Genomic DNA, 26,848 nt, shown 5'->3' on the forward strand with positions numbered 1-26,848 from the left:
TAAGTCAAGCTAAGTACAAAGCCCAAATATGGGGAATTGTCTCGTCCCATGTTATTGGAACTCAGAAATAAATATAATTTTTTCAGTACCTGTACCCTGAATCTGCAGAGGATTCCAGATCCAGTGCTATTACCCCAGACAGTTTTCTATGGGAGGTTTAGCCATACTAGGCCAGAAGCAACTTCTGAAAACCCTGACACCAAGAGATGCTTATAATATTTCAGGTTCAGCCTTCCCTTAAAGCTCCAAACTTGGTATAAGCAAATAATTTTCTTCTTTCTGTTTCAAGCTTTTCTTTGTAAGATATCTGTTAGTCTTATTTTCCCATCTGTACAAATACTCTGTGTTAATGGAGGGGATTTTTTAATTTTTTATTTCTTAAGAAAAAATAATAAAAAAAAAAAATCCACTGTGCGTCATCCGGGTCATCCTGATATTGTATCCATGGCCTTAGACAGAAATTAAAGAAATGGTTGCAGCTTACTCTATAGCAATTTCCTGAAGCACTGAGAATCCACCAAAACACTTGGCATATTTTAACAGAATCCTCTTTGCAATCAGTAGAAGATTTCTCCTGACTTTGGATTGTATTGTATTAGGGCATTAATGTTGTTAAATGTGGCTGAAGTGAATTTTGATCTCCCTGCCACTAAAAGGAGCTTTGCCATTTCATCAGTGGGGGCAGCAGGACTTTATTATAAAATATGAAGTACACTGTTATTTTAATAGTTTCAAGTAGTACCCCCCCTGTTGAGAGTTGCCATAGTTTAACAACTTGTTCATAGCTTCATAGTCTTGGTTCCCCTGTGTGATCTAACCCATGTTGTTAAGGTACCTATATTAACGTTCAGCCTGCGTTTACATGCCAAGCCTTTCAGCAATTTATTTATAAGTTAACAGGCTTACATGTTTCTTTTTAGGGCCCACCAGGACCACCAGGACCCCAAGGGCTGCAAGGTCCAAAGGTGATCTTCTTTATTTTACCCACTGTATTTTAAGAGTGGAGGTATTTTCTATTTCTCTCACTGATTTGTGCACACATGTACCTGGAACTTTCCAGTATAGTATACTTACCTGTAATATTTTAGAATATGGCAGGCTTCAAACTTTGCACCCTGGCAAATTGAAATGTAGCCTTCCAGAGCAGGTGCTTTGATTTGTTGCCACACACAGATGCTCAGCTGAGAATCAGCAAAATTAATTAGTACTGAAACAGGGCAGAAGCATCTTTCCTCTGGATCTGCACTAAGGCTGATCCGCAGGACTTTTGCTGCAGAGTACCCTGTGTATTTGCAAAAAATAGCCACACAACCAGCCAGTCTCTCCTGCACATTGCTTCTGCCTGGGTGGGAAGGAGTTAGGCAGGCAAAATGGTGTGTGCAAGGAGCTGCTTGACCACACTACAAGCGCATGTAAATGCAGCTTTTATATTACAGGGGTGCCCACCCAAATAAACACAATATTTTCTAATCTCAGTAAAAATTAAAACATGCACATGTGGGCAGGAGCCTGGCTGCAAATCCAAGCCTGCTAACCCCACCTGGCTGAGGCTGTGCGTAGTACCAGAACTGTTAGTGAGCAGCCCACACAGAGACAATGAATACCATATGCTGCACTGTTCTATAAAATTTAATAAATTTGCCTACACTTTAAAAAAAAAAAAAAAAAAGAAAGAAAGAAAGAAAAAGAAAAACAACACCACACAAGTGTTGCAAACAGTGCAACCCTTACATTGATTTTACATTAGATTGGATAATTCTCCTATTTCTTAAATTCTGAGTTTATCATTTCTTCTGTCAGTGGCGCTAAACTCTTCCAATAGCAGACACGTTTCTTCAAAAACAATAATATTCATTTGAATTTTATGCTTTATCCATGGTATCAGGTAGAAATACATCACATTATACATGTTAATTGTTCTGAGAAATCATAAGAAACCAGATCCTTTCTTCTACATGAAAACTGGTAATGGAATACACAGTAAAGTGTGCAGGAATGGATTTCTACATTAGGCTGTACACAGCACAAAGCATTTCTGCAGCCCAGAGTGTGCTGTAAAACACGGAGGAGTTGAACTGGGGCATATGCTGTCTTCCTTCATCTGGATGATCATTCCCATTCAAAATTAAAGACATAAAGCAGAATTCAAACTTACAGGAGTTTGTTTCCAATATTATAATCTATCCCCATCAATATAAGTTGCTGCCTTGGAGGACGCTATTCAGGGACCAGTGCAAAGGGCAATGTTGTGAATGTGAACTCCTTCCCTGGGTGATTTATATGAGCAGGGAAAGACCACATTAATTATCTTCCAGCCTTACATATATCAAGGACCATGATTCCATATTTATTTCAGTAACTGACAAAGTTCCCACTGTATTGAGTTTTCTTCAGCAGCCTCCTGGGGTTTCTTCTTTTTTCTTTCTTTCTTGTATATTTTTCTGATCTTTATACAACCCCAAGTTTATGTACGGGCCTAATCAGCAGGGCTATTTATTCAATGTCATATACAGGTATTGCATATATGGTGTTCTCTGGTTTTGTTGTTGTTAATTATGACTATTATTGACTATCTAATGACTATCAGACATTATTGATTAATTTAGTTAATTTAGCACTGTTGGTTCAATTAATGTCTTGGACAATCAGGGAATAATATTTCAATTCCATTTTGCCTTTTGCAGGGTGAACCAGGATCCCCAGGAGTTCCAGGAGTTGATGGGGAGCAGGTAAACTACCTAGAGTGGTTCATGTGAGCAACCATGGCATATTTCAGGGGATTATTTCTTTGATCCCAAATTGTAGCTTAGATTACATAATCTTATGATCATTATCTTGTTGCTGCATAACCTGTGGTCGCCTAATGGTTGTGTTGCTACATATTAATAACAAAGTCCAACTCACAAAATTATTTATCTCGCTTGTTAGGATCAAAACTAGTATTCTATCAATGTATCTGTTTTTACAAATAACGTGCTGAATAAATATGTATTTTAGGGTCTTAAAGGATCAAAAGGAGATATGGGTGAACCTGGAATGCCTGGAGAAAAGGGAGGAATTGGACTTCCTGGCTTGCCAGTGAGTGAAAAAAAATAATAATAATTTTGGCTAAAATACTTGTATTTTGAATCTCTTCCACTATCATGAACTTAAAACAGTGCTGACAAATTGCAAATTAGGAGAGAAGGCACAGGGAAGGAAAATTCTGAGATTGTTCTGCATCTATCCTAGGAGGAGGTGTAACATTTTCAGAAATTCTTTCTATTTATGGTCAAAAAAATACTGCTCTGGAAAGACGGAAATTAGTTGGCATGCTGATCAGATTTGCATCTCTCTTTTAGTAGTTGTAATATATAAGACAACTTGGGCAAATGTAGATTTGGTAAAGTTCAGGAGAAAGGAGCTGTTTTGAACACTTGTCAGGATGAATTTCAGATGAATTGTCAGGAATTTTAAATTGAGGAGAGAGAGAAAATACATAAATATTCATAAGCTGTATTATTCCTCTATGTACATATATACAAATGAAATTTCTCATTAAAAATAAAAACAGTTCCAAAAACATATCCATCATTAGTACAATATATCATGAATTGAGTGCAACTGAAGGACTTCTCAAAAATACCTTGCCACAACTGATATTACAACTATTATAAAAGCATACCTTTACATTTGTTAACAGTTATTACTGGAGACATCAAAATTGGGAAAAACAACAACAACAAGAAAAACACAACTATACATGTGTTGTAGTATTATTTCCATAAAGTTAAGATTTTATTAAACTAATTATCATTTCTATATGGGTTACTAATAAGATTAAAACTGTTTATAAATGCTGTTTTTTTAAATGGTTTTGTAGGGAGCCAATGGTATGAAAGGTGAAAAAGGAGACGCTGGTTTGCCTGGTGCCCAAGGCCCTTCAGTAAGTCTCAGTGTATTGTTGCAGTGGACACAATAGTCCAGAAATGGTTCTCTAGCCTTTAAATCTGAATAACTTTTCATATTCAAGGCTGATCTTTCCTGATATTCTTGACAGTTCCCGTGCTTGAAATTTCACAATATTTTTGTTTGTTATGTAGAGCCCCTGCTCTTTTCAAAATAAAAGGACTTCTGGTCATAGAGCTAAATAGGGTTTAAGAAAGATTTAGTTCTTTTCAGTTCTATTCCCTCATTATAAACAATAGTCCTGCTCAGTTCAGTGAATGCCTCCTGGTTCTGTAATCAAAGATAAATGCTTTGCAAGATAAGAAAAAGAGATATATCTACTAAAAACAAAAACCAAATCTATCTCAACACCTTGTATTCTGTGGACCTAAGAAAGTCTAGTGAGAACTAGACTAGACTGGCTTCAGTGATGTCAGAAGGAATGTGACATGCAACCCAAGATAAAAACTTTCTTGATATCACTGGCCACAGTATCAAATCGTTAGAGGGGGAAGTTCTGATCTTGCAGATATCTGTGCCTAATTTTCTGCACACTTCCTGCATAATTTTCTGTATAATTTAAATGGAATTAATACACCTGTTAAAATGTGTTGTTGTTCTGTGCTTGTCCACTTGTGAGTAACTTTATTCACATATGTAAATTTTCCCGGACCAGCTATCTTGATTTTCAAAGCATTGTGAAGGCATTTAAAACAAATAACAAACAAATTAAAACAATACCTTTGTGATATGAATGAGTAACATTATCAGAGCACAGTAAGTTAACTACCTTGTCTATGGTGACATGCACTGAGTATTTGGAAACATAGCTCTAAGGAATGAAAGAGGTTACCCTCCGTCATCAAAATACACTGGGAACCCTGAATCTCCTCAGTGTCTGAGTCTCCTTCTCTGAAATGAAAAATAATCTGTTACAAATTAAATTGCTAACTCATTCACCTTGTTCTGCTTGATTTCTCTCAAAAGAAGACCTTCCATTTTCAGGAGACTTCACTGACAGTAGAACTATCAGTGACACTCTGTCTTACATTTGAAAGCTTCTTTTGTCGTAACTATTATTGCAAGCAGTCTGTGGAGCAGAGGGGCTGAGCATCAGACTGGAGACCTGTTTTAGCATCCCTCCTTCCACCTTGCAGGTTATGATAACAGCCCTTTGGGGTTAAACCCAGGGAGAGAGGTGATACTGAACTATAAGCGTCATCATGAAATTCTCTGCCATGGGTTTGTTAGGAGTACAGAAAAACAGCACAAAATATGCATGCACTAAATGCTGAGCAACCTGATTACCTCTTTTAATGACTTCAGGGAATTCTTGGAACAAGTGGGCTAAATGGAATAAAAGGAGAGACAAAGGGCAGTCTTGAAAATGTGCCAAACCCTAGCCTGAATTGTTTAGTAACTTTTTTCCGTTCATCATTATCTGAGAGGAATAAACTCACACATCATCTGCTTCCGCTCCCGTAGATTATGTAGTATAGAGACAGCTAAGGAGCACATATCATAAAATATAAAAAGTTCAGGTATGTCTGCTCAATACTGATTTGGAGATGGTTTTTCCCCATGGTGTTCTGAAGTATATTTTAAAGCCTAGGAGCAAGAATCAGGAGACAGGCATCTTGCCATATGGCACAGGCCGTTCTACACTTCAGGTACCCTGTCTTTCAAATCAAAATAATTCCCATTCCTAAAACCCTTTCTAGATATGCTATCATGCACTGTTGCATTGCTGTGTTTCTAAGTGCTTGCCAATGGAAGAAGGATCAGTCTGAGTTTTGGTATTTGTGGGGGAGTTCTTTACTGTGCATGATTTAATATCGTTGTTTATCTGTAGATCATAGGACCACCTGGACCACCAGGGCCACATGGTCCTCCAGGCCCCATGGTAAGTCTGGGAGGAAGAGAGGGGCTGGGAAGGGTTTAAACGCTTAAGTAGGCATTAAAATGCCTACTTAAGAAGTGCATTGAGAGTATACAACCATTAGAGAGGGACCTAATTTAGGACCTTTTCTACATGTCTTAAAGTTCTTATGAAATGGAGAAACAAATTGCACCTGCCTATGCTGGTGTAAACATGCTAGTGGTCTGGTTTATTCTCTAAATCAGGTGTTTACAGTGGCTTTATTGGCAGCTGCATTTCATTTGCAAGGACAAAAATACAGATGCAATTTGCACCCATATAGAGAAGTAAACTCTTAAAAACTTGTGGTGTGTTTTTGTAATTGAACACAGTATCTTTATTTTCAGGGACCTCATGGTCTGCCTGGCCCAAAGGTAAATTAATGGCTGTCTTGAATAGCTCTTGATGTCTGTGAAGTTCTGTGCTTTGTTCTTTAATGCATGCAGCAATGTTTTGTCTGATGTCTCATTTAATAAATGTTTCTGATATTCTTAAACCTTAAAGCAGAGTTTAATATTGACAGATAGCTTAAAAGATTTTAAATTTTCTGTGATTTCTTCTTGTTAGTATTTCTTCTGAACATTGGCTGAAATCTGATTCTCTTATGGGTAACTGTGGTGCGGCACTAAAGTATTTAGTTTCCCGTTTGTGGGCAAGTTACCATTCCAATTGCAAGTGGAGTTACTTTTTAATGGAGAAGTGTGATGTTCACTCAGGAAATGAAGTCAGATAAACCCTTCTGCCTTTATGATCTCTTGCCTGTCCTTCTTCTTCCAGTATGAAAACTTTCTTTCATGCCATGTACTTTTCTGACCAGTTTCTTCATGCATTACACAAGTTTCCTGCCACAATCTCATATGTGTATCTTCTTGTTTTCCAACCTTGAATCCCTGATTGGGCAGGTTTTCAATAATATTTGAATGTTTTATACAGCATAGTACATGAAGATACGTTGTGAGGACTCTATAAGCATTCATTAGAGCTAGTGTTGCTATCAAACATGATCATTTTAATCATTATGGCTCCCTAATCGCATGCACATTCCCCCAAAAAATAAGAAGAGGAGGGTTTTTTCATTTAGTTTTTAGTGTGTTCTTTTTTAAGGTGTGAGACAGAAAATCTTCACAGGCTTGACTCGTTATGAGACTATTTGTATTACCTTGGCGCAAGAAGCTGGAGTCATAAATCATTTTTTGAAGTCAGATCTGTTCCACGAAACCTGCCTTACCTCAGGTTTTTGGCCTGACACCCAGGCTTTTCTGAGATTTCTCATGTCTGTTTCCAAACTTTCGGCATTTTCAGTGCTACTGCTCTGAAAGTCACATTGAGTCAAATGGAAGAAGAATGAAGAAACGGCTACCTAGGGTGCAAAGGCAGCAGATGTCTGGAGTTATTTAAGGCAGCAGACTAGATTCTATTCTGAATTTTATTTTAAATGTATATGATATAATGTAACATAATACATCAAAGGGAAGCCAAGGAACAAGTCCATGGGGAGCAGCCCGTATGAAAAATGCACATATTTCTGTTTCCCAAAAGAGGCAGGTATGGTCAATACCCTTTTTGACTGGACAGCCATCATGCTGGCATAGTTTTTTGTGATGTGAGAATGATTTATTAGTAATCACATGCCCACCATTATCCTCTTACTAATGTTTAATGTAATAGCCTATGCATAATTTAACAATCACAACAAGACAAGTGACATTTCTTATGTTGATTAAACCTCTCTGTATGAACACAGAAACTATAGACCTCGAAAATAGCTTCATGTTGTATAACGTATACCGCTGCTTTTAATTTGTTCTGTTTAATTATATATGCTTAAAGGTTTAAAATATCTTTATAAGAGATTTTGCTGCAAATTCCAGTTTGCCACAAGGAATAATATAGCTTCCTTACAAAACATACTTTTCAGGAGATCCCACTGTAAAGCCTTAAGTTTTGAGGCTTGTTTTTCAGAAAGTTTTCTTTCAGTTTGAATTATCTGTATGGGGTGGACTGTGGGATTTGAGGAAATTCCGCAAAACCCTGAAACTCACACTTAATTCAAATTACCTAAAAATAGTGATAATTCTTAGGAAAAGAATCAAAAGAGTCTGTTACTCATAAGTTTCTGGTAGATATTTTTCAAAGAGACTTGAAATCTCCAGCAGATACCTCCCAGGTATCTTTGCACAAGACTAGCTGTACGTAGATTGCCAGCAGGCCAAGAATGTTGAATTTTTGTCCTTTTTTAAACTGGAATTTGCGGCTGTTTCTGAGACTGGCTTCTTCTATCCCACTTAAACACCCATTATAGCACCAAAAAATTGGCATTTATACTTTTACGTTTAGGGTGAACCAGGGTTAAATGGTCTTAAAGGATTGAAAGGTGAACCAGGTCAAAAGGGTGACAGAGGGCCCCTTGGTCTTCCAGTAAGTAAAAAACCCCAAACCTATTCAACCTCAGTACAAGTCACAAACTTCTCTTTCTATTTTCAATGAACAACTCTGGTTTACTCAAGAGCACACATACCATTATAGAGCAGAGCATCACTCTTGTTTTGTTCTACTCAGAATCTGTGCAGTTGTCTGAAGTAACGTCCTGTAACACCCAGTGCTGTCAGGCTTGTTACGTGTCAGTTGAAAGTGTTCAGTGTCATAAGGATGCCATCAACCCCATTACATTAATCATTTTGTTATTTAAGTGTTGTATGGTGTTTGCGTTGAATAGGGAATCTTCGCATCTTCGCCACATCTTCAGTTATTATTCATCTGTGCTTCTGCAGAAAAAAAAAAAAAAATGGAGAGTTCTAACTGAGCAAAGTTAAAAATTGGCTTAGGGAGTTATTTATTTTTCTTCACCCCTAATTCATTAGGGGTTCTGGATTCTCCCTTTTGCCTTGTTTTTGGAATTGAAGGTCCTAAAAAATAACATTTTATTTTTTATGGAAATGTTATGGTTCTTAAAATTTAGGTTGACAAAAAGAGAAAATAATTTTGTGCTTACTTTGTGTATATGAAAGCACTCAAAAAAAAAAAAAATCATGGAAAGTGCTCATTTCTAATTTTTTAAACATGAGGATTGCTGCATGTGATCACATTGCTAGTCATAAAATGGAGGGAAGAGATTTAGTAGACCCAAAGAGACCAAAACCCCTCTGATGGATATTTTCAATAATTATGTACAGGACCTCTGAACAAGGTGAAAATTCTCACTGAATCTGTCAAAACTGACTATTTTTGAAGTTGTCAGTTCCAACTATGGAAAGAGGGAACTTTGGAGATCTGATCCAAAGAAAATTTGAAAAGTCAGATCCCTCAAAAATTGCTAAGACAAGTGTTTGGGCTCTTCCAGAAGTGTTTGTTTTAACCTGGAGAAAAATGCTCCTTTACTTTTTCAACTTATACAGACCTTATCATACTCTTCCTTACTTTTCCTAAATGTCACTTTATGGAGCAAAGTCAAAATGTTTGATTTTTCTAAAAGTGGCTCATCTTCACCATTAGTGAACCATGTCTCTCTCTTTTTTCTTTTTCCTTTTTTTTTTTTTTTAATTATTATTTTTTTTTTTTCGGGCACAGCTTTATTCCTTGTTCCTCAGCTATCCAAATAGTTTTGGCCCCCTTAGTCCCAGCACTGTTGCCCTCGCTGCTGGGATAGCCGAGCAGATCCTTCACAGCTGTTATTCGCGTAAAATCCACCAGAGGTCCTCCCTTCCCCAAGGATGCTGAAGTCAGTAGCCCTCCGAGCTGGCTGCTGCCCACTCGCCAGCCCTAGGCTGAGCTCTGAGCTGGGAGAGCATTGGGAAAACAGGAAACCTGCTTCTCTCCCGGGCTCCTGGAAATGAATGAGCCCATTGTAGTCAGGGTCCAGACTCTGTTAGCTGCATAATGCACTATTCTTGCGCTTAAATACTTCCTATCACTGTTAACATACATTTTTCTTTGTGCAGCAGAATATGCAGTATTGTCATTATTTACAAATTGGAAAGTAAGCAAGTAAATTACAAAGTAAATATTTGCATGTTAAGGCTCAAAAACACCCTAGCATCTGGTGTTTGTAGCATTTGTGTAGCCTCACGCTTATTCTGGTCAATTGTACCATGATGGGAAGGCAAGGGCAGGTCAGTGGTTTTGCACTGTCAGAACAGATTCAGGCTCTTGATGTTTTATGTAATTTTTTAACTAACATGCTGTAGTAATGTGATACCCATTCCAGAACCCTGTCACAACTTGTACTGTACGTTTGAATTATGTTTATTCATCAGCACCACTTACTAATCTCACGTTCTTGTCATCCGTGTTATACCCATCATCCATGCTTCCACCTAACCACACAGGGAGCATCTGGCTTAGACGGAAAGCCAGGACCCCGGGTGAGTCCCTCGTCTTTCTGTGTCACTCTTCGTTACCGAGTCCGTGTGCTTTCCAGCCGGCCACACTCTCCCAAGGCATGGAGGAATGAAGGCCAAACGTCGCAGGCATTTTCCATGCCGGATCAGAGGGGGCCGCAAGCAGACTCTTGGGGCGATGTGTGGGGGAAGGAGAATGCAAGTACCTGCAGAAAGAGCTCTGAATCTTACAAAGGCAGTTTGGTTTTCATTTTTGGTTGGAGAACTGCTGCAAAGCCTGTGTTGGTTGGGGTGCTTATTTTCCTGAGTAGGGTCAGGGATTTGTTTTACACAGCAAAACATATTTGTTTTATGCTAATATGGAATCAGCAAAATGGATGCAGATGTGCTGGGGTCCCACCACAGGCATTCTTATATATAAAATAAATGTTAAATTATTTGTTTCTTATCATGATAAAGGAGTGGATAAAGTGAAAAAGGATAGAGTTACGTATCCGAAGGTTTCTGTAAATCTGCTATTGATCACTGCAACGGGCGTATCCACCTTGTAGGTGGACATTTCAATTTACAAAATCAGTGCTTAATAATAAATATTGTTTGAACTTCCATATTCTACTGGCTAAATTTCTTTCAATAAATTTAAACTCTTTGTCTGACTTCCATGAATAAAGTCAAATCCAACTAGAAAATAGATGAGTTACCATCTAACATAAGAGCTTACAAGGTAGCATTTTGAAAACAAAATGGACTTGTATGCCCAGGTCCCAGCACAATTCAGTCTGCATTTTTGACTGGTGCAGGCTGATTCCATGTTAGTTCTTGGCTAGAAGACAGCTATTAAAACCAAAGACATGTGAGAACAGGACTTCTCTCTTACCTCTTGGTTTCCTTTCACAGGGTGTAGATGGCCCAGTTGGTCCCCATGGCCCTGCAGGTCCTAAAGGAGATAGAGTAAGTATAATCTCTGCGGGCTTTTCTTTATGAAGAACGTGCCACAATAGTAAAATATCATATGGCTACTTATAGTGTGCCTAGATGTTACTAAACAGAACACTGTTTCATCATAGAAAGATCAACCCAGAACTGTAAATGCATTCAAGCTACGTGCACATTTATCCATTTAAGCATTGATTTTATAGCTCATTAGCTTCAGAAGAACTTGCATTTTGTGATTACTAATTGGTAAGAAGCTTACAGGACTTTTAAGTTTACAGTGCTATGCAGATCACAGTTTGTTTTTTTGTTTGTTTGTTTTTAATTTCATCAATTAACATAGATAATTTGAGAGAACAAACTGGAAGATAGTGTGATCTGTGATATATATACACGAAATTGTTAAAACCAAAACCAAAAACCAACCAAACAAAAAAACATGAGTATTCCTGAGGTATTTGCACTTATATTTTCTATCTTGAAAATAATTTTTAGCCTCTATAAACACTTTTTTTTTTTTTTTTTTTTTTTTTTTTTAAGCATGGAAGTTAGGAACCCTCCTCTATTTAATTTGAAATATTCACAGTAAACTTTCTTCAATTGAAATAGGATAGAGTCCTTAATCTTCAACTACGAGGCTGTCATCTTTAACAATACTGCCATGAACTTGCACAACAAAAAAAGATGATACCTTATACTAACTAAAACTTCCAAGGATTTCCCAGCCCAGACTCATGTCTCTTTGAATTTCTCAGTTTAACAAAACAGCTGTGCTAAAACAACTTCAGACTTGATGCACTGGGGACACAGCCATATGGCTCTGGTCCAGTTAACATTAGCAGCAGTAAAATAAAGATATATGTGATGTGAGCATTCATTTCTATAGAGCTGTTTGTTGAAAAATAAATACAAGACATGCAATGCAGTCCAAAATAGGAACAGTGGCCTGTAGTTAACACTCAGGCTAGTTCATGGTTAGTCTAAAGGACTAGGGCTTTATTCTTTCTTTTTTTTTTTCTTTCTTTTTCCCTCCCCCCCCCCCCTTTTTTTTTTTTTTTTTTTTTTTTTTCCCTAGGGGATTACAGATTCAAGTTTTTCTTTTTTTCAGCTAGGACATAACTTTTTTTTTCTATCAACTCTGTGGTAAGATGGCTGAACACCATATTCAGCATTTCAGAAAATACTTGAGATGAAATACGCATATAGAAGTACACAGAAATACTGTGCATTTTGTTCTTGCATTATGAGCTTTCATTGTGAAGGATGTTCCTGTTTCTGGTTGAAATTCCTTTCAAAAACAATGCGCTATCATATGTGCTATTCTTCTTGTATTCTTGTATTGAGAATAACTATAATTGTTCTTCCTTATGAAGTATCCAAGGTCATAATCAGTCATACTGCTGGATCTAGAATCAGCCTCATTATAGCTGTTGAAAAGTTGTATTTAGAATGGAGCTTAGAACTGCTGAGATGTAAATCAGTTCAATAATTCTATATACACAGAGGGACAGATTTACAAAAACACAGAAACTAAGGTGTGGAAGAGATTCCTGAGCACCCACCATTTTCTGCGCAGCTGAATGAATGAAGGGAGGAAGTTCACAAGAAAGATGGAAGAATTTTTTTCCGAGCAGTCAACTACCTTGATTATTGCTATAATTGTTTATTTAATAATTTAATACTGCTTTGGAAGAGGAGTTTTTCACAGAATAGTTATCTAACAGTTGCCTGGGGTTGGTATATGTCTTGTTACATAAATAACACATCATATATTCTTAATAGAGTCTTAAAATTGCATTTGCAACCATTGAGCTTGTTTATGTGAAAGCAGGGGGAGAATGTTTTTGCCTGTAGATCTCAGACTTTACCTTTTAATTAAAAGCTGTGCACAATGCCACCACTCTGTCACTGGACCGGATCATATTTTGTCCATGCTGATAAGAAAAACCTTGGACCAATATTAACCTAGAAGGGCACTAATGAATCCAAAGGTGAAATATAACCACATTGTATCCAAAACATAACTGCATTCTTAAGGCCACATTATTTAAAATTTGGAAAGACAATCTCACTTTAAGAGAATACTTGTAAAATGCTGGTCACTGTATATTTATGTCTCTTTAAAAGTTGAGGAAAAGAAAGTATAATTAAACTAAAACCTAATGATTTCCTCAGTAGAAACCATGGTTTCATTGTTGCATAGGCAGCATTTGTGGCAATGATGAATTACTCATCTTAGGTAGAACAGACCTGTACAGAGTAGGGATTCTTGGTTTCTTTCAAATTTAGCTTTTTAATTAAAATAGAAAACATCAGTCAGTCCTTATGCAAAACTTATTTAAATGGTGAAAAACTGTATTATGGAAATAGTGAATGTCACTAGAAGATAGGAAACTATGGATTTTAGAACAAATGTCCTCGCTGTATGAGCTTAGCCATGCAATTTTCTCTCTCAGCCTTGAACTGTTCATTGTTTATTAAAAGCAAACACAGGATTTAACATTTCATTAAGGCTGATACTGGTGAACATTTCAATACTCTATGTGTTTATGTATTTCTCTTTGTAGAAATAAAAATGGTGGTGAACAGTTTGAATTGTTATCACATATTTTAGACCAGTGTCTTTCAGCCCTTAAGAAACTTTTCAGCTACTGAAAAATATCATTTTGCTAGGTGCTTAGACAGCTTTTACTGAGGTCATCTTCATTAGATGAAGGAGTTGATTGTAATAGGTCTCAGGGTTTGGCTTTGTAGCTGTTAATCTCATTTGTATATTGCCCTGGGAGAAAGTAAAGAACATTGGTAAACAAACCTCTTGAACTGCAACCAGTGAAAGGGGACGTGTAAAACTGAAGTGTACTGACAGGCAGAATGTGTATCCTGTCAGGCTATAAGAAGCTGAAAGAGACAAAATTAATGTAATACTAATTTTGGGGAACACCTGCCTGGATGGCGAAGACCTGTTTTTGAGTTTGCTTTTACCTCTCAGACATGTAGCCTATGCAAGGTCATCACTGCACAAGTTCTGCACTGGGAGGAAGAAAGCATTCTTCTTAATTTGGTTAAAATGTTTGTCACCATGATAATGGCATGAAATCTCCATCAATCCTAATGGAGACACCAGTTATGCAGTTTTATTCCTGCAAACCATATTCACCCATGACTCAAGAGACTGAACTGAAATAGGAAGCAAAACACAAGCCTATGGTTTCTGTTCTTTGGGCATTGATGAATTCTCTCAGAAAAGATCTTAAAACCTTTTTCTGAACTTTGCAAATATCTATTTCCCTGAAGGAAATACTTTATTCTGAGTGCTAAGGGCAGTATTCCTATGACAATTCATCAATCTTCTATAATCCATAAACATTCAGGACCTCATCTGATATTCCAGACACGTTTCAGCATGTGCTTTGGATTGGAGGCAAAAACTGTGAGATACAGTTCTCTGAATGTACTCTTACGTAACAGATGAGATTATTTCCCTAGACTGATATGCTAAGCATTCAGTATTTTTATGTCTACCATATGTTTAGCAGTGTTATAGGCCTGCCTTGTGAGGACTTTGTACAGTCATCTTTTCTGTTTAAGACTGAAAAAAAGACACTTAACTAGTCTTGACGTGTTTCAAGTATCAATCAAAGGATTTTGTAGCCGTTATATACATAGGTCAGCACATTAGTTTATTCTCAGCAGAAAGTTTTACAGCTGCAAAGGAACTTACTGTTTTGTAAATCAGCTGCTACTTCCCCATGCCTCCTATTGCTCTGCAAAGGCATCCAGCCTTAGTGCTGCTCAGAATCGGCTGGAGGTTAAAAGCATGAAAAAAAAATGAGACATTACACATCTGATCTCCTCTTCTAAAGTAAGTATAGACAGCATCAATCTCCATAAAAATATAAAGTATCTAAAACAATCAAATGTTGGTTTCTCTGACCAGCTCCTTATTGTAGTGATTATTTAACAACTGGTTCAGACACTCAGTTTATTCTGGTGCCTACATTTTTGTATTATCTAGCCAATACAATCTAGATTTAGCAGCCAGTTTTTAGAGATGTGAGGGACGTGGCTGTGCAGATGGTCAGCACTATTATTAGTGCTATTGGTCAGCACTATTATTATTATTAGGCACATCTACATCACTGCCTTGTGCTTTTAAGAATAAAGAATAGAGTAATGAATTAATAATGAGTAGTAAATAACCTAGATTTTTAAAGGTCTTGTATACATGATTATCTCAAGAGCAAAAGTGAGGCAATTGCTAGGATGGAGCACAGCACTTTGGTGTGACAGAAGCCTTGCACAAAAGCTTGTGGTGGGTTTTGTTAAGAAAGCAAGGCACGCCCAGTGCTTACATGGGCTGATGTCAGCCAGCGCAGAAAGCTTTGCTCTATTGTCAATCAGAATGATCTATAGGAGAGCACAGATGATTAATGCTGGCAACTTGAAATCTGTCATCTTGAAACTTCATTTCATTTGGAAAAGTTTGGTCTATGTTATATCCCAAAATGTTTTTCATAACATTCCTCTAGAAGCTGGAAAATCTTCCATGTATTTTAGTGCTGAATGAGGTCAAACTTCTGGAGTAGTCTACTTGTTTTTCCTGCACATCAATGCAGTTTTGATTTAATAAAACAGTGTATTTGCATCTCTAATCTAGAATCCAATAGAGCAGTTAATAACACCACACGCTGAGTGGGATAATCTCCACAATGTCACTGGCAATAGCATTGCCTGATTAAATACAAGCTTTGATTGACATGTTATTTTTGCTCATCACTGTGTCAAATCTTAACTGCGGTGCTGGAGCTTGATGCAGTATTATTCCCAGTTTTCATTGGATTTTTACTGAGTTCAGTGTTGCAGCTGTTACAGGCTTAATATTGAAATCAGTGCAAATCATTTGGAAAAATATTTTCAGTCACTGACTCATTTGAAAACAAATATCTTATACGCAGAAAGTCATTTTGCTTAGGAAGTAATATATGCCTCCTCCCTGCCCCCTGAATCATTTGCTGGATATTTTTTACTCAGAAAAATTGGGAATGCATAAACTTTAAGACAAAGAAAGCACTTTGTAGAGTCATTTCTGTATAACCTAGACAGTGTTTTTGTTTAGTTGTTCTGTAATCTTTTCTTAGGGTGAAAAGGGAACAGTAGGTGACCCTGGACCCAGAGGACCGTATGGTTTGCCTGTAAGTTGCATGTAGTTTGTACACATTGCTCTTTTCAACACTTCTTGATTAAACTGTGTGTTTTATGACTGCTTTTGACCTAGCAATACAACTAGTTGGAAAAGACAAACATAGATAATAATTCCTGACAATGCAAGATCACTGGCCTGTATTGCAGACTTCGATTCCTACTCAGGCATGCATGTCATTATGCAAAAGCAGTGAAACAGACCAGCCACGAAGCAGCAAGGGAAAGGAAAAAGAATTCTAAGTGCTCCTCTATCTTCAGCTTGTGGTCTTGGTTGTCAGGGTGCAAGAGTGGCAGGAGTTTGGGATGAAATCTGAAAAAAAGTGATTGTCTTAGTGTCCATAAATTGTTCGGATTTCCTTTCTGCAAGACTCCTTTGCCATTGTATTTTTTTTTATTATTTTTTTTTTGACACTTCAGAGACATCAGGTTTGTTTTCATTTCTGTGTGTTGTGCTCAGAAGCACTTTGAGAAGTCCACTGGTGGATCATTCATGTGTGGAGATCATATACGTTAAACCGTTTCACTCCTGAAGTATGAGTAAGAACGTCCTTTGACTGAATGACCTCACTAAGATCAGTTGGCTTCCTTTGCTGATGGTGGGGCCAGCTGTGTATATGTACATATTCTGTATGCTGACAGAAGCAAAGCTGCAGCAGTGTGCTGTGCCAGCAGAACCAGCCTCTGAGAGAAACTTGCAATGCTTCCATACCTTCTCCAGTCTAATCTGTTTGAGCCAAAATTAAGTTGAATACAGGCTTGTGATTTCATTGGATGAATTTAATTGGATCAGGGGTCAGTGACTAAGAGACAGATTCAGACTCTGTGGAATGCTGGACTAACTTGCCGTGCATGTTTATTTGAGGGTCATTTTTGTGAGTTAAATTAGATATAACAAAAAAATATATATACTTGTTTCCTCTTCTTGGGAACTATTTTTAGCCCACTCCTGGAACTTGCATACAATCAACAGCAAAATTTTACAGTCAAGTTATCAGTTCCTGGAAATGTTAAACACTGATGGACATGTCCTTCACTAATTGCAATGCTATGTGTACAGTCTTAGCAATGTGTGATACCACTGCACAGCGTGGACGCAGAAGTGGGGCATTAAGTTGGCCTTTCAATATCAGAGCTTAGGGACACTAATGTAGTTTGTATGGTTCTTTGGCAGGGCAAAGATGGCGAGCCTGGCCTTGATGTAAGTAATATGTATGACCAATACACTCATGATGGTAGGTAAGCTTCTCTCAAGGAACAGCTTGCTGTGTGTAACACATTTGTTTCCATTTAGTGTGCATGCAGTATCTACAGAGAGTGTACTAAATGCTGCATTTGCTCTCTCCCTATGACAAAGAGAGCAAAGAACGTGCAATGTACATCCCTTGTCTACCAGTCCCACCAGATACTGAGCACTAGCTCAGTAATACAAGTAGTCGCTCCTTTGGAAGTTGATAGGTTGAAAAACTGCACTTGGTAAGAGAACACTTCCACAGTCAGACCTGTGGCTTGCTTGGAGCAGAGGAATGAGTCACTAACATTTAAGTAAATTTATCACTAATTAAAGAGAACAATTCCATAACTTCCAAGTGATGCATTTCAACGTATAGGCCCTTTCTTTGGGTGCAAGACTTGCTGAAAGCCTTTCTCTCCTGTCCTCCACCAAAATCCTTAATTTGGAGGAGTCTTTTCCAGAAGCTACATTTGCTGCATAGCATGGACTATTGCCATTTTGAGTGATATAATTTCTTTCTGTCACTGGCAAGATGACTGCCAAACACTATGACTTGCTTCACATGCTCTCATGCATGCATGGGTATGCATCACATGTACATACAACGCATGTAGTGAAGTCACCTTTTTGTACATTTTCCAAGAGTATTTGAAAGCTTAGCCTGCATGTGAGTAGAAGTCAACCTACCTTTGTCCCTTTTTTTTTATAGGGTTTCCCTGGTCCTCGAGGAGAAAAGGGTGATATAGGAGAAAAGGGAGAAAAGGTGACCACAATGTTATTAACTGTTGTTTGATTCCTTAGCATAGTCAGTTCTGCCGTCCTTATTCAATGAATTGTCCCATTAAACCTGCTCTTTGTTTTTGCTGTGTGCCAAAAGGCAGCTAACAGATACATGCTAAACAAAATCCTGTCTTAGAAAGACCATGAAAATTTATGCACAGAACTATCACCATGTGCCAAAGCACAGTTTGTTTTTAGGCTTACTTTCTTCCATTCCTCCTGTGCTGGTTGAAAGTCCTTATCAGCCTGAAATTTTTAATGCTGCCCTCACTGACAGGAGTCATTTCAGTAGTATGGAAGACACTAGGTCTGAGCCTTGGCAGTATTTCAGTAACTTCTGACCCCAATGTACTATGTCTGTACACACTACATATCCAATACCAAATGGCTAGGGACAGGGAATGTTTGAAAGTTTAATTTTTGGCAGTGGCTTCCTTATATTTAAGAGAAGTACTCAGTGATACTTGTGGATTGAAATTAAATCTTACACTACTCTTCTGGTAAACAAACCAGACAGCAAAATTAACAGAAACAGCCTAATGACATTTTGGCGGTCCACAGTGGCATGGAAATGTGTTCAGTACAGTGCAATTTAGGACTAAATACATGCAGAGCAAGCTCGTGAGCAAATCTCCGGTATTTCCATATACACAGCAGGTCATTTTCCTAGTCAGACAACTATTTTTGCCTAGCTGACACACACCAAGTTATACTCAGTCTACATCCCCTCCAGGAATCTTAGACAGGAAGCAGAGGAAAGAAGTCCTTGTGGCTGTTCTTCTCCCTCTCTTAATACCATCAGGTAAAACAGTTCCTAAAAAAGGCATCAGTGGGGATACTATGAAATGCGTCCGTCCCTTCTGTCCCCATTACACTGCTTCCTTGGAGCTCAGAGATCGCTGCAAGGTACTGGTCTTGGAGAACAACTGTTTCTTGTGCTCTATGAATTTTGTAAAGGCAGTGGCTGACCTGGCAAAGGAACCACAGTGAATGGTGAGCTGTTGCTTGCTGTCAAAGACTTTGGGTCTATCTGTCACAAGTGAATCTCTTCCTTATACATTGTCAGAACATTCAAAAACTTAGAAGGCAAAGAAAAGTCTTTCTCAGTGAAAAGACAGGGAAGATTTAGCTGCAGCCTCTTAAAGAGAGCTTCCATTACACACTTTTGACACATTTTTGGCAGAAATGAAGGAATACTTTTGTCTGGCAAGTAAACATTTCACTAGAAACACCTTAGCTTAGTATCACTAGTTCCTTTTCCAAATGGAAGGCTGACTCTCAAAAGACCCAAAGTAATGCAAGTAATAAAAGCTTTCACTGTGATATATTTTCTCAGTTCTTCAGTTTTTCCTTATATAAATTACTAATTATCTATGGTCATATTGGTGTAACAAAACCTGGTTCAGTTTACATACTGAGGGTCTAGCTCATGATTTCTTGTTTTTTTAAATACTGCTTACAATATTGGCTGTTATACTGACTTCAAACAAGTTGAGATTAGCAAATTTCTAGTTAGGTAACTTAATTCAAGTTGCATCACAAAAAATCATGTCTTTACTAGCAAGCTGTTGAGAGGCAGCAACACTTGTTTTTTAACAGATATGCCTTGATAGGCAGCAAGTAAATAAATAGTTACTTCAGAGACTGAATCCTAAACTGATTTTTATTTTAGCCTGTTGGTAGTTCTACAGTGAAACCAAGTCAGTGTTTGCATTATAATGTCTGCTTAACTTGGCTGTAAAAAAAAAAAAAAAAAAAAAAGTTCCAATTGTTCCAACTGCAATTACTCATATAAAATTATAGTCCAGGAGTATTCAGCACAAAAGGATTTATACAACTGGTTTTGTATCTTTGAGGAAGGGCAAGAAGGAAATTTTTTTTGATTCTTCATCAGTATGATTCTTCATGCTTCCTATCTCCTGCGGAGTCCAGGGTAAGGAAGTGAAGATTACTGGAGAAGAGCTCAGACCACGGAAAAACTAGCAAAGTCTTCAGCAGTCTCAGACCACTCTCTATACAGATGATTGCTGCGTTGGTTCAAATAGGACCATAGATTTGCCCTGTAAAACTGGAAGTTTAACTAGTCACCTGCTGACTTGTAACACAGCAAGTTAAAGAAATACAGATCCTAAAGACGTAAAAGAGAGTCAGAAATCAAACTGTACTGTCTGTTCTTACAATCATTTTTGGACTATGTCCATGCTACGTGCCAACCTCTACTCATGGTAAACATGTTTGTGTTACATCAAGCACAAATAACATGAGATTTGACCCTGAAACTGTTGGGCTTCTGTGCTATACTCTTGTGCTTATAGGTTTAAGATGAAAGCTTATCCAACTTACAGTTCCTGACTTGTGACTTTTTTATTTATTTTTTTTTACATCAGTCTTCTAGTTTGGTACAGTATGTTAATGTTTGGGTTGCTTTTTTTCCTAAATACCATCCTGCAACTTTTTGGCACACAGAAAAGATAGACTAGGAACTTTGTTCCTATCGCATTATAAGTGTAGTATGCTTTGTTCATGGAATATTTTTTTTTTCATTTGAATGTGCAAGTATGCTATGATGTAGAACGAATAATGTGATTTTATTATGTCTTATTTAAATATAATATAGCTTATTATTATTATTATTATTTGTATAAACAGTTTTTTTCTCTGTTAATGAATTAAGTCTTTTTGTGCTGGTGTGGAACTAGTTAAACGTCTGTTTGCTATGCTTCACCGAAACCCATCTGCCTTTCCAAAGGAGCATTCCTTCCTTCTCCTTTTACCTTCATCCCTCACAATTCCTCTGTCTTTTTTACCCTTTTCCTCACAAATTAAATCCTCCCAGTAGCCACAACCTCGCTTGCTGGTTCTCCAATGTCATACTAATTTTCCTATGACTATTTTTCCCCATTTCTTTGTGATATTCCTGATTTACTCATCCTTCCTATCCTATTTTTTACAGTCCTAGCCCAATTTGTTGATTTTTTTTAATGGAACCTTTTTTTTGATTTTTGTGAAATTGAGAGCAAGCCTGAAACTCATTTACCATTGTGATCAACTGGTGTGAAATCAATTAGAAAATGAACTCTACAAACATCTTATACTGCTTGAAGGTGGGGTTATCTTTGCAGGTACCTTTGTTGAGGGGATTTGACTCATTTCCATTAGTAATTAAAGCAATAAAAGTTTTACATTTAAAAAGAAAACTCAGTTCAAACACAAGGGACTGAGTACAGTAAAATAAGTAGACGAAATGTCTGCTGTAGAGAGAACATTTAAATGGAACCATTAAATAAAGATTGTTTAAAGATTAGGATATTTAAAGAAACAAAAGTAATTATCATTTTTGACAGGTTTATGGTATCAAGACATTATGAACTCATTGAAAGTGCCATAGCACCTCTCCATCAAGCAGTTTGGATGTTTTGATTCCTGTAACAGGGTTTGAAATGAAGGGTCCCATTTTATTTGGAGTGGTACAATTGCACCCTCAGTAATGTCAGCCAGGTTTTAGTGGATTTTTTGTCCCAAACTCTTATCAGACTGCAGAAAGTCAACTCAGCAAAGAATGTGCTGGGCCAAATGCACCCTTGACACAACACCATAGAGCCTGACAGAATTTTGCCAGAGACCGTCCACCCCTGCAAAGCATCCATCCCCCAAGTCTTTTTCAGAGAAACGATGCCGATGTACTCTGCTCTTGCAAAGTTGCTTCTGACTAGTGACAGATCTTCTGAGGAAGCTGCCAAACCCAGCTTGGCGTGCATGTGCACTTCAGAGCTGTCACTTACAGCAAATAGGAGACCTCTAATTTTGGACTATGGATTGGAGGGATTTGCAGATTTGCCTCTATCTCAAGAAATCAGTGATTTCAAGCCCTGTTGTAGGATTCAAAACATTCAGGATACTGATATAAGATACCAACACAAACTAATACCAACTGATTGCAGTTCTTGCTTGTGATCATATAATTTATTTTTCCACATAATGCACCATCCAAACCAGAACACAGTGGTAAGTGTCCTTTCAGCTCTCCATTGGCTTAAAAAAAAAAAAAAAATCAAAACTTTTAAACCAATCTTTCTTGATTTTTTTTTTCCAAAAGAATAAAACGTGTTTTATCCAAACCATTGTATCCACAGGGGGAAAAGGGAAAGAAAGGCAAAAAGGGGCCTAAAGGGGAGAAAGGAGAACAGGGTGCTCCTGGATTAGATGCACCTTGCCCATTGGTACGTTTCACTTGTGTATTGGACGGTCGATTGTCCTGCTGTAGACCGATGAAATAAGAAATGAGGGGAGAGGAACAAGCACCAGCTAGTGTGTCACTTGTTGCCCTTTGTTAATGCAGCCTTATCTCAAGATCTGGAAATTATGGAGCAGAGTTGGTATTTCTGCCTCCTAATTTAGTTTAAAGCACTTAAAGACCCAAGACTTTAGAAGAAGATTTGGTTGTTTCTTTCATTATTTTCTGCCAACCATTGAAAAAGAACCAAATTCAGTGTGTGCCAGCGTTAGTTCTCACACAGATTGAAACCACACCACTGCTGTAAGCTTGCTCCTCTTGCCTCACTATTGTTATTTGTTCACTCCAGCTAAGTCAATACTGAAGGCATTTCCTTGACAGTAACATTGCAAGTTAATCTTTACAAACAGGGATTCCGTGGAATTAAGGGGGAAAAAGGGGAGCCAGGCCAGCCTGGCCTGGATGGGCTGGATGCCCCTTGCCAATTGGTACAGTATTTCTCTTTCCTACCAACCCTGCATGTGGTTCCTTTGTTTGTAGTCAGCCATTCTCAATGTAAAGTAATGTTTTTTTCTGGGCTGACTTTACATTATTCACGTAACACATGCATGTGCATGAATAAACCAGCTGCTTCAGTGATCATAACTGTAATGAAAGAACACACATTTTTGTTGACACTTCAAGCCTAACTCTCAGCAGTTTGCTCCCACATTACATGGCAATTTATAAGTTCGTGTCCTTCCTACATTTTCCCTGAGAACCGTTTGTTTGTTATTTTCCTCCCAAAATGCCTATTGCCTTACTTACCCTGAACCCAAGTCTTTGTATAGAACCCCAGCACAATCACCACTTCTAATCAAGTCTGATGACTTCTGTCTGCACTGGCTCACTTTTTCACCCTAGCACATCCCAGAGCTACTCTGCACCCTGGACTTCCTTTCAAATCCATGTAGTCATGGGTGCATGTTTTCAGGATTTGGCCAAAATCATGTAAATGAGATTCATGTAAAGATTTAGATAAATATTGTTTCTGAAAATCAACTCATAGGTTTCCAGTAAGCAAAGCTGGAGCCTGCTCTCACAGACCCTACACAAACAAAAACTTTGGTGTCTGGTCTGTTCATCAAACAGTATTCAAAAAGATTTGGAAATGAAAAGCTTACCTGAAGTTTGTAAGAAGATAACAGTCTGCAGCCCAAACCCTCACTGTCTTTAACGTCTTCAATTTAATGGTCTCACCCTTGGAACTTACCTTCCTGGAATACACAGAACACTCCCCACTCTATGTTAGCATGAATTCAAGTTCCCACCTATACTAAAATTCTACTTGTTGACCCTCTCCCTTGTACCAATCTGGCAACACTGATTTAGTGGCAAAGTAAGTTTAATTTTTTTCCATTTAAAAATAAAACAACCACCACCAACAAAAAACAGTACTACAAACACATTTTCTAAAGAAGTAAGGATGATTTTTTAATTGTTCACAGTAAAATCTGCATGTTCTGATATTGTTTGTTGGTTAAGCACGGTTCTCTAAGATGAATGTTAAATTAAGTAGAATTTATTTCAACTTATAGCACTCCTAATTTAAAGACAGTGGATTTTAATCTTAAATACGTAGTCCATTAAGATTAGTCCATAGCCCATTTTGTTTGCTTCCACTTAATGGTAACCATATCTCATATATTTTGTTGGGGATAATCAAGCATGCTTTTGTAATTTAAAAATGTTTCTGTCTCTTTGTTATCATTTATATCTGGAGGTTCGCTAGCATTGTTGATGAATGAAAGTTATTTCATTCATACGTAATTACCAGAATAAGCTGCTAAGCAAACAAGCATGGGTTCTTGCTTTAGGCAGTAGGCCATTCCCATCAGATTACATGCAAGCACATACAAAAATGCTCATTAATCACTATCTTCACATGTAAATCCATGTAAGAAGCATTACTATTCTTTAGTCTTAAAAAAAAAAGAAAAGAAAAAAAAAAGTCAAGACCTGAACTTTTTTGCTGACCGTGTGTAGTCTAGTGACATGGTATGTGCTGAGTATGTAACTCTTTGATGGGTAAGCCCATTATAGCTATGTGACTTGGAATTAGTTCCATGAAAACCTGCTTAACCAAGGTCAAAAGTTGGATCTGATCTCTCTGTGTGTATAGTAATGTGTGAACATAGGGTGGTGACAGAAAAGAAATGGCATGACACTAGCATAAGAAGGAATTAGATGGGCATACTGTCCAAGCAATGGCATAACGCTGATGGACTGCCCTGTTCCCAGGACTATTCTCTTCTGCTCTGTCACTCGGAACTGTGTTCAGGGTATTAAGACTTTGCTGCTTCATTCAAAAGCTAAGAATGAAAGAGAACAGAAAAGATCATCACTGAATTTGAGTCTTGCTATATTATCACTGGATTAACTTTGTACTAGGGGCCCATAAAATGCAATACCCTCCAGATAAAAGTGATAATATTTTTTTTGCTTATTGATCTTGTACATTCAGCTACAGATTGTTGTGAATGACAGGTTATATTAAAAAAAAATATATATATATATAAAATAAAAAAGAGTAGCCTAAGCTCTAACAGCAATGGGAAAGTGATTAAGATGCGATTAGATATACAGTTGTAATGACTTAGGAAAATACATCTTTATAGCAGAGAGGTGTGTATGTACTTACAGTTCACCTTGAGAACAAGAGAGATTAAGTTAGGAACTGGTAGCTACCTATGAGATAAAAAGGCAAAGCTGCTTCAGCTGTTCTAAACAGATACAGATGGAAGGCTATGCTATCAGATCTAACTATGCTCTTTTTATTTGTCTCCTCCCTTTGAAACAGGGTCCTGATGGATTACCCATGCCTGGTTGTTGGCAAAAGGTAGGATGGGCAGAGCTTTTCTTCCCAGGGGCAGTACGCCCTTGGCACACAGAAAACCCTTTCACAGTCATCCTGAACAACACATTAGAGCCTTTTAGACATCTTGATGTATGCAGCAATGCAAAATAAGATCTTTCCATGACAGTAGTTGGTGTGATGAGATTGCAATGTATGTAGAAGTAATAACTAATTGAGGCAGTATTTTAGAAACAGCTGGTATTAGGTTTCTAGGAAGCCCAAAACTTGACTCTTCTATACGAAGAGACACACATCCTTCAGTTTCTGCACATGGTCACTGCTTCCCACTCTTAAAATCTTGTGGAAAGGATATTTTTACCAAGTACTGATACTGATCTATTATGGTGCTACTTTCCTGGGATATATCAAAAAATGGTGCGTCGTGCCCATTTCTGCCTTACCTTTCTATTCACCACGTTCTCCTGATTGTTGTGTTTTATACTAATATTAATTATATAATTAATAATATTACCTTTATACTAACGTTAATGTCAGTGGCATCGTTATTTTAATGAAGATTTAACCTGGGCAGTGCTAGATTTAAAAGCATAGTGTTCAGAGTAAAGCTGTAGGTGGGGTGATACCAGGTATATAATACACAAGAAAAAAATAAAGCGTAAGTGAAATCCTGGATGCATTTGTCTCTGAAGAGTAGCTGGTGCTAAGGAAATAAATGATGTGTATTTGCAATTGCGCCATATCTATGTATTTGGAATAGAAGTCTGAAATACCGATTTACTAACCTGATCAATCTGTATCTCTTTTTGTCTCTGCAGTGATGAATCTAACCTTACAAGCATGAAGTTGTGTATATAGTGCTCCACTTTTTGTATTTATAGTTGAAAACTGAAAATTTGATTTTACAAGTCTGAGAGATGTTTACATGTAGCTGCTTCTACCTGTTTGCTATAGTCCATGTGTACATCTTTTTTCACTTACACCTGCAGTTAGATGGTATAAAACTGCAGGATAAACCTGCAAAGATTCTCTCTCTAGAGATACCTATACAGTGATCAATAATAGAAATCTGATTATTTCTGTAAATTCTTACATTTTGGCTTGTGGACCTGCATGGACAATGAGTGCCATGAACTAGTTTACAAGAAATTGTGACCAAATAAGAGCTAAATGCTATGAAATGTACTGTACCAGCTGCCATTGGAGTTTACTGACTTGGCTTTCGTGTCCATCTTACACACTTCACTGAACCATGCCACTGCATCTGCTTGTACAGACTAAAAGCATGAGTTTGTGTGCCAAACCTGCTTGTTGTGTGATCACGTCACATGCTAAATGGCTGTTCACGGTGACCTTTGATTCCAGCTTCTGAATTGTTTCCTTTTGTCATCTCAAGGGAGTCACACCATGGCTTATTGCTAAAAAGAGATAA

The 26,848-nt window shown here is 37.6% G+C and overlaps 1 protein-coding gene across 1 annotated transcript in view; it reads left to right on the top strand.

Moving 5' to 3' along the window:
* COL25A1 (collagen type XXV alpha 1 chain) overlaps positions 1-26,848 on the top strand; it is a gene marked incomplete at both ends in the record, with an annotated part of 298,501 nt that extends 271,653 nt beyond the window's left edge. The window contains 15 exons of the mRNA XM_082758470.1: positions 921-965; positions 2,685-2,729; positions 2,998-3,078; positions 3,863-3,925; positions 5,780-5,830; positions 6,193-6,219; positions 8,183-8,263; positions 10,171-10,206; positions 11,080-11,133; positions 16,254-16,307; positions 17,489-17,515; positions 18,258-18,311; positions 22,462-22,548; positions 25,402-25,440; positions 26,813-26,848. Of these exons, the coding sequence (XP_082614596.1) occupies positions 921-965; positions 2,685-2,729; positions 2,998-3,078; positions 3,863-3,925; positions 5,780-5,830; positions 6,193-6,219; positions 8,183-8,263; positions 10,171-10,206; positions 11,080-11,133; positions 16,254-16,307; positions 17,489-17,515; positions 18,258-18,311; positions 22,462-22,548; positions 25,402-25,440; positions 26,813-26,848 (780 nt within the window). The remainder of the gene's footprint in view (positions 1-920; positions 966-2,684; positions 2,730-2,997; positions 3,079-3,862; positions 3,926-5,779; positions 5,831-6,192; positions 6,220-8,182; positions 8,264-10,170; positions 10,207-11,079; positions 11,134-16,253; positions 16,308-17,488; positions 17,516-18,257; positions 18,312-22,461; positions 22,549-25,401; positions 25,441-26,812) is intronic.

The sequence above is a fragment of the Aythya marila genome, assembly GCF_965140915.1.
Source record: "Aythya marila genome assembly, chromosome: 4".
Classification (NCBI taxonomy): Eukaryota; Metazoa; Chordata; class Aves; order Anseriformes; family Anatidae; genus Aythya; species Aythya marila.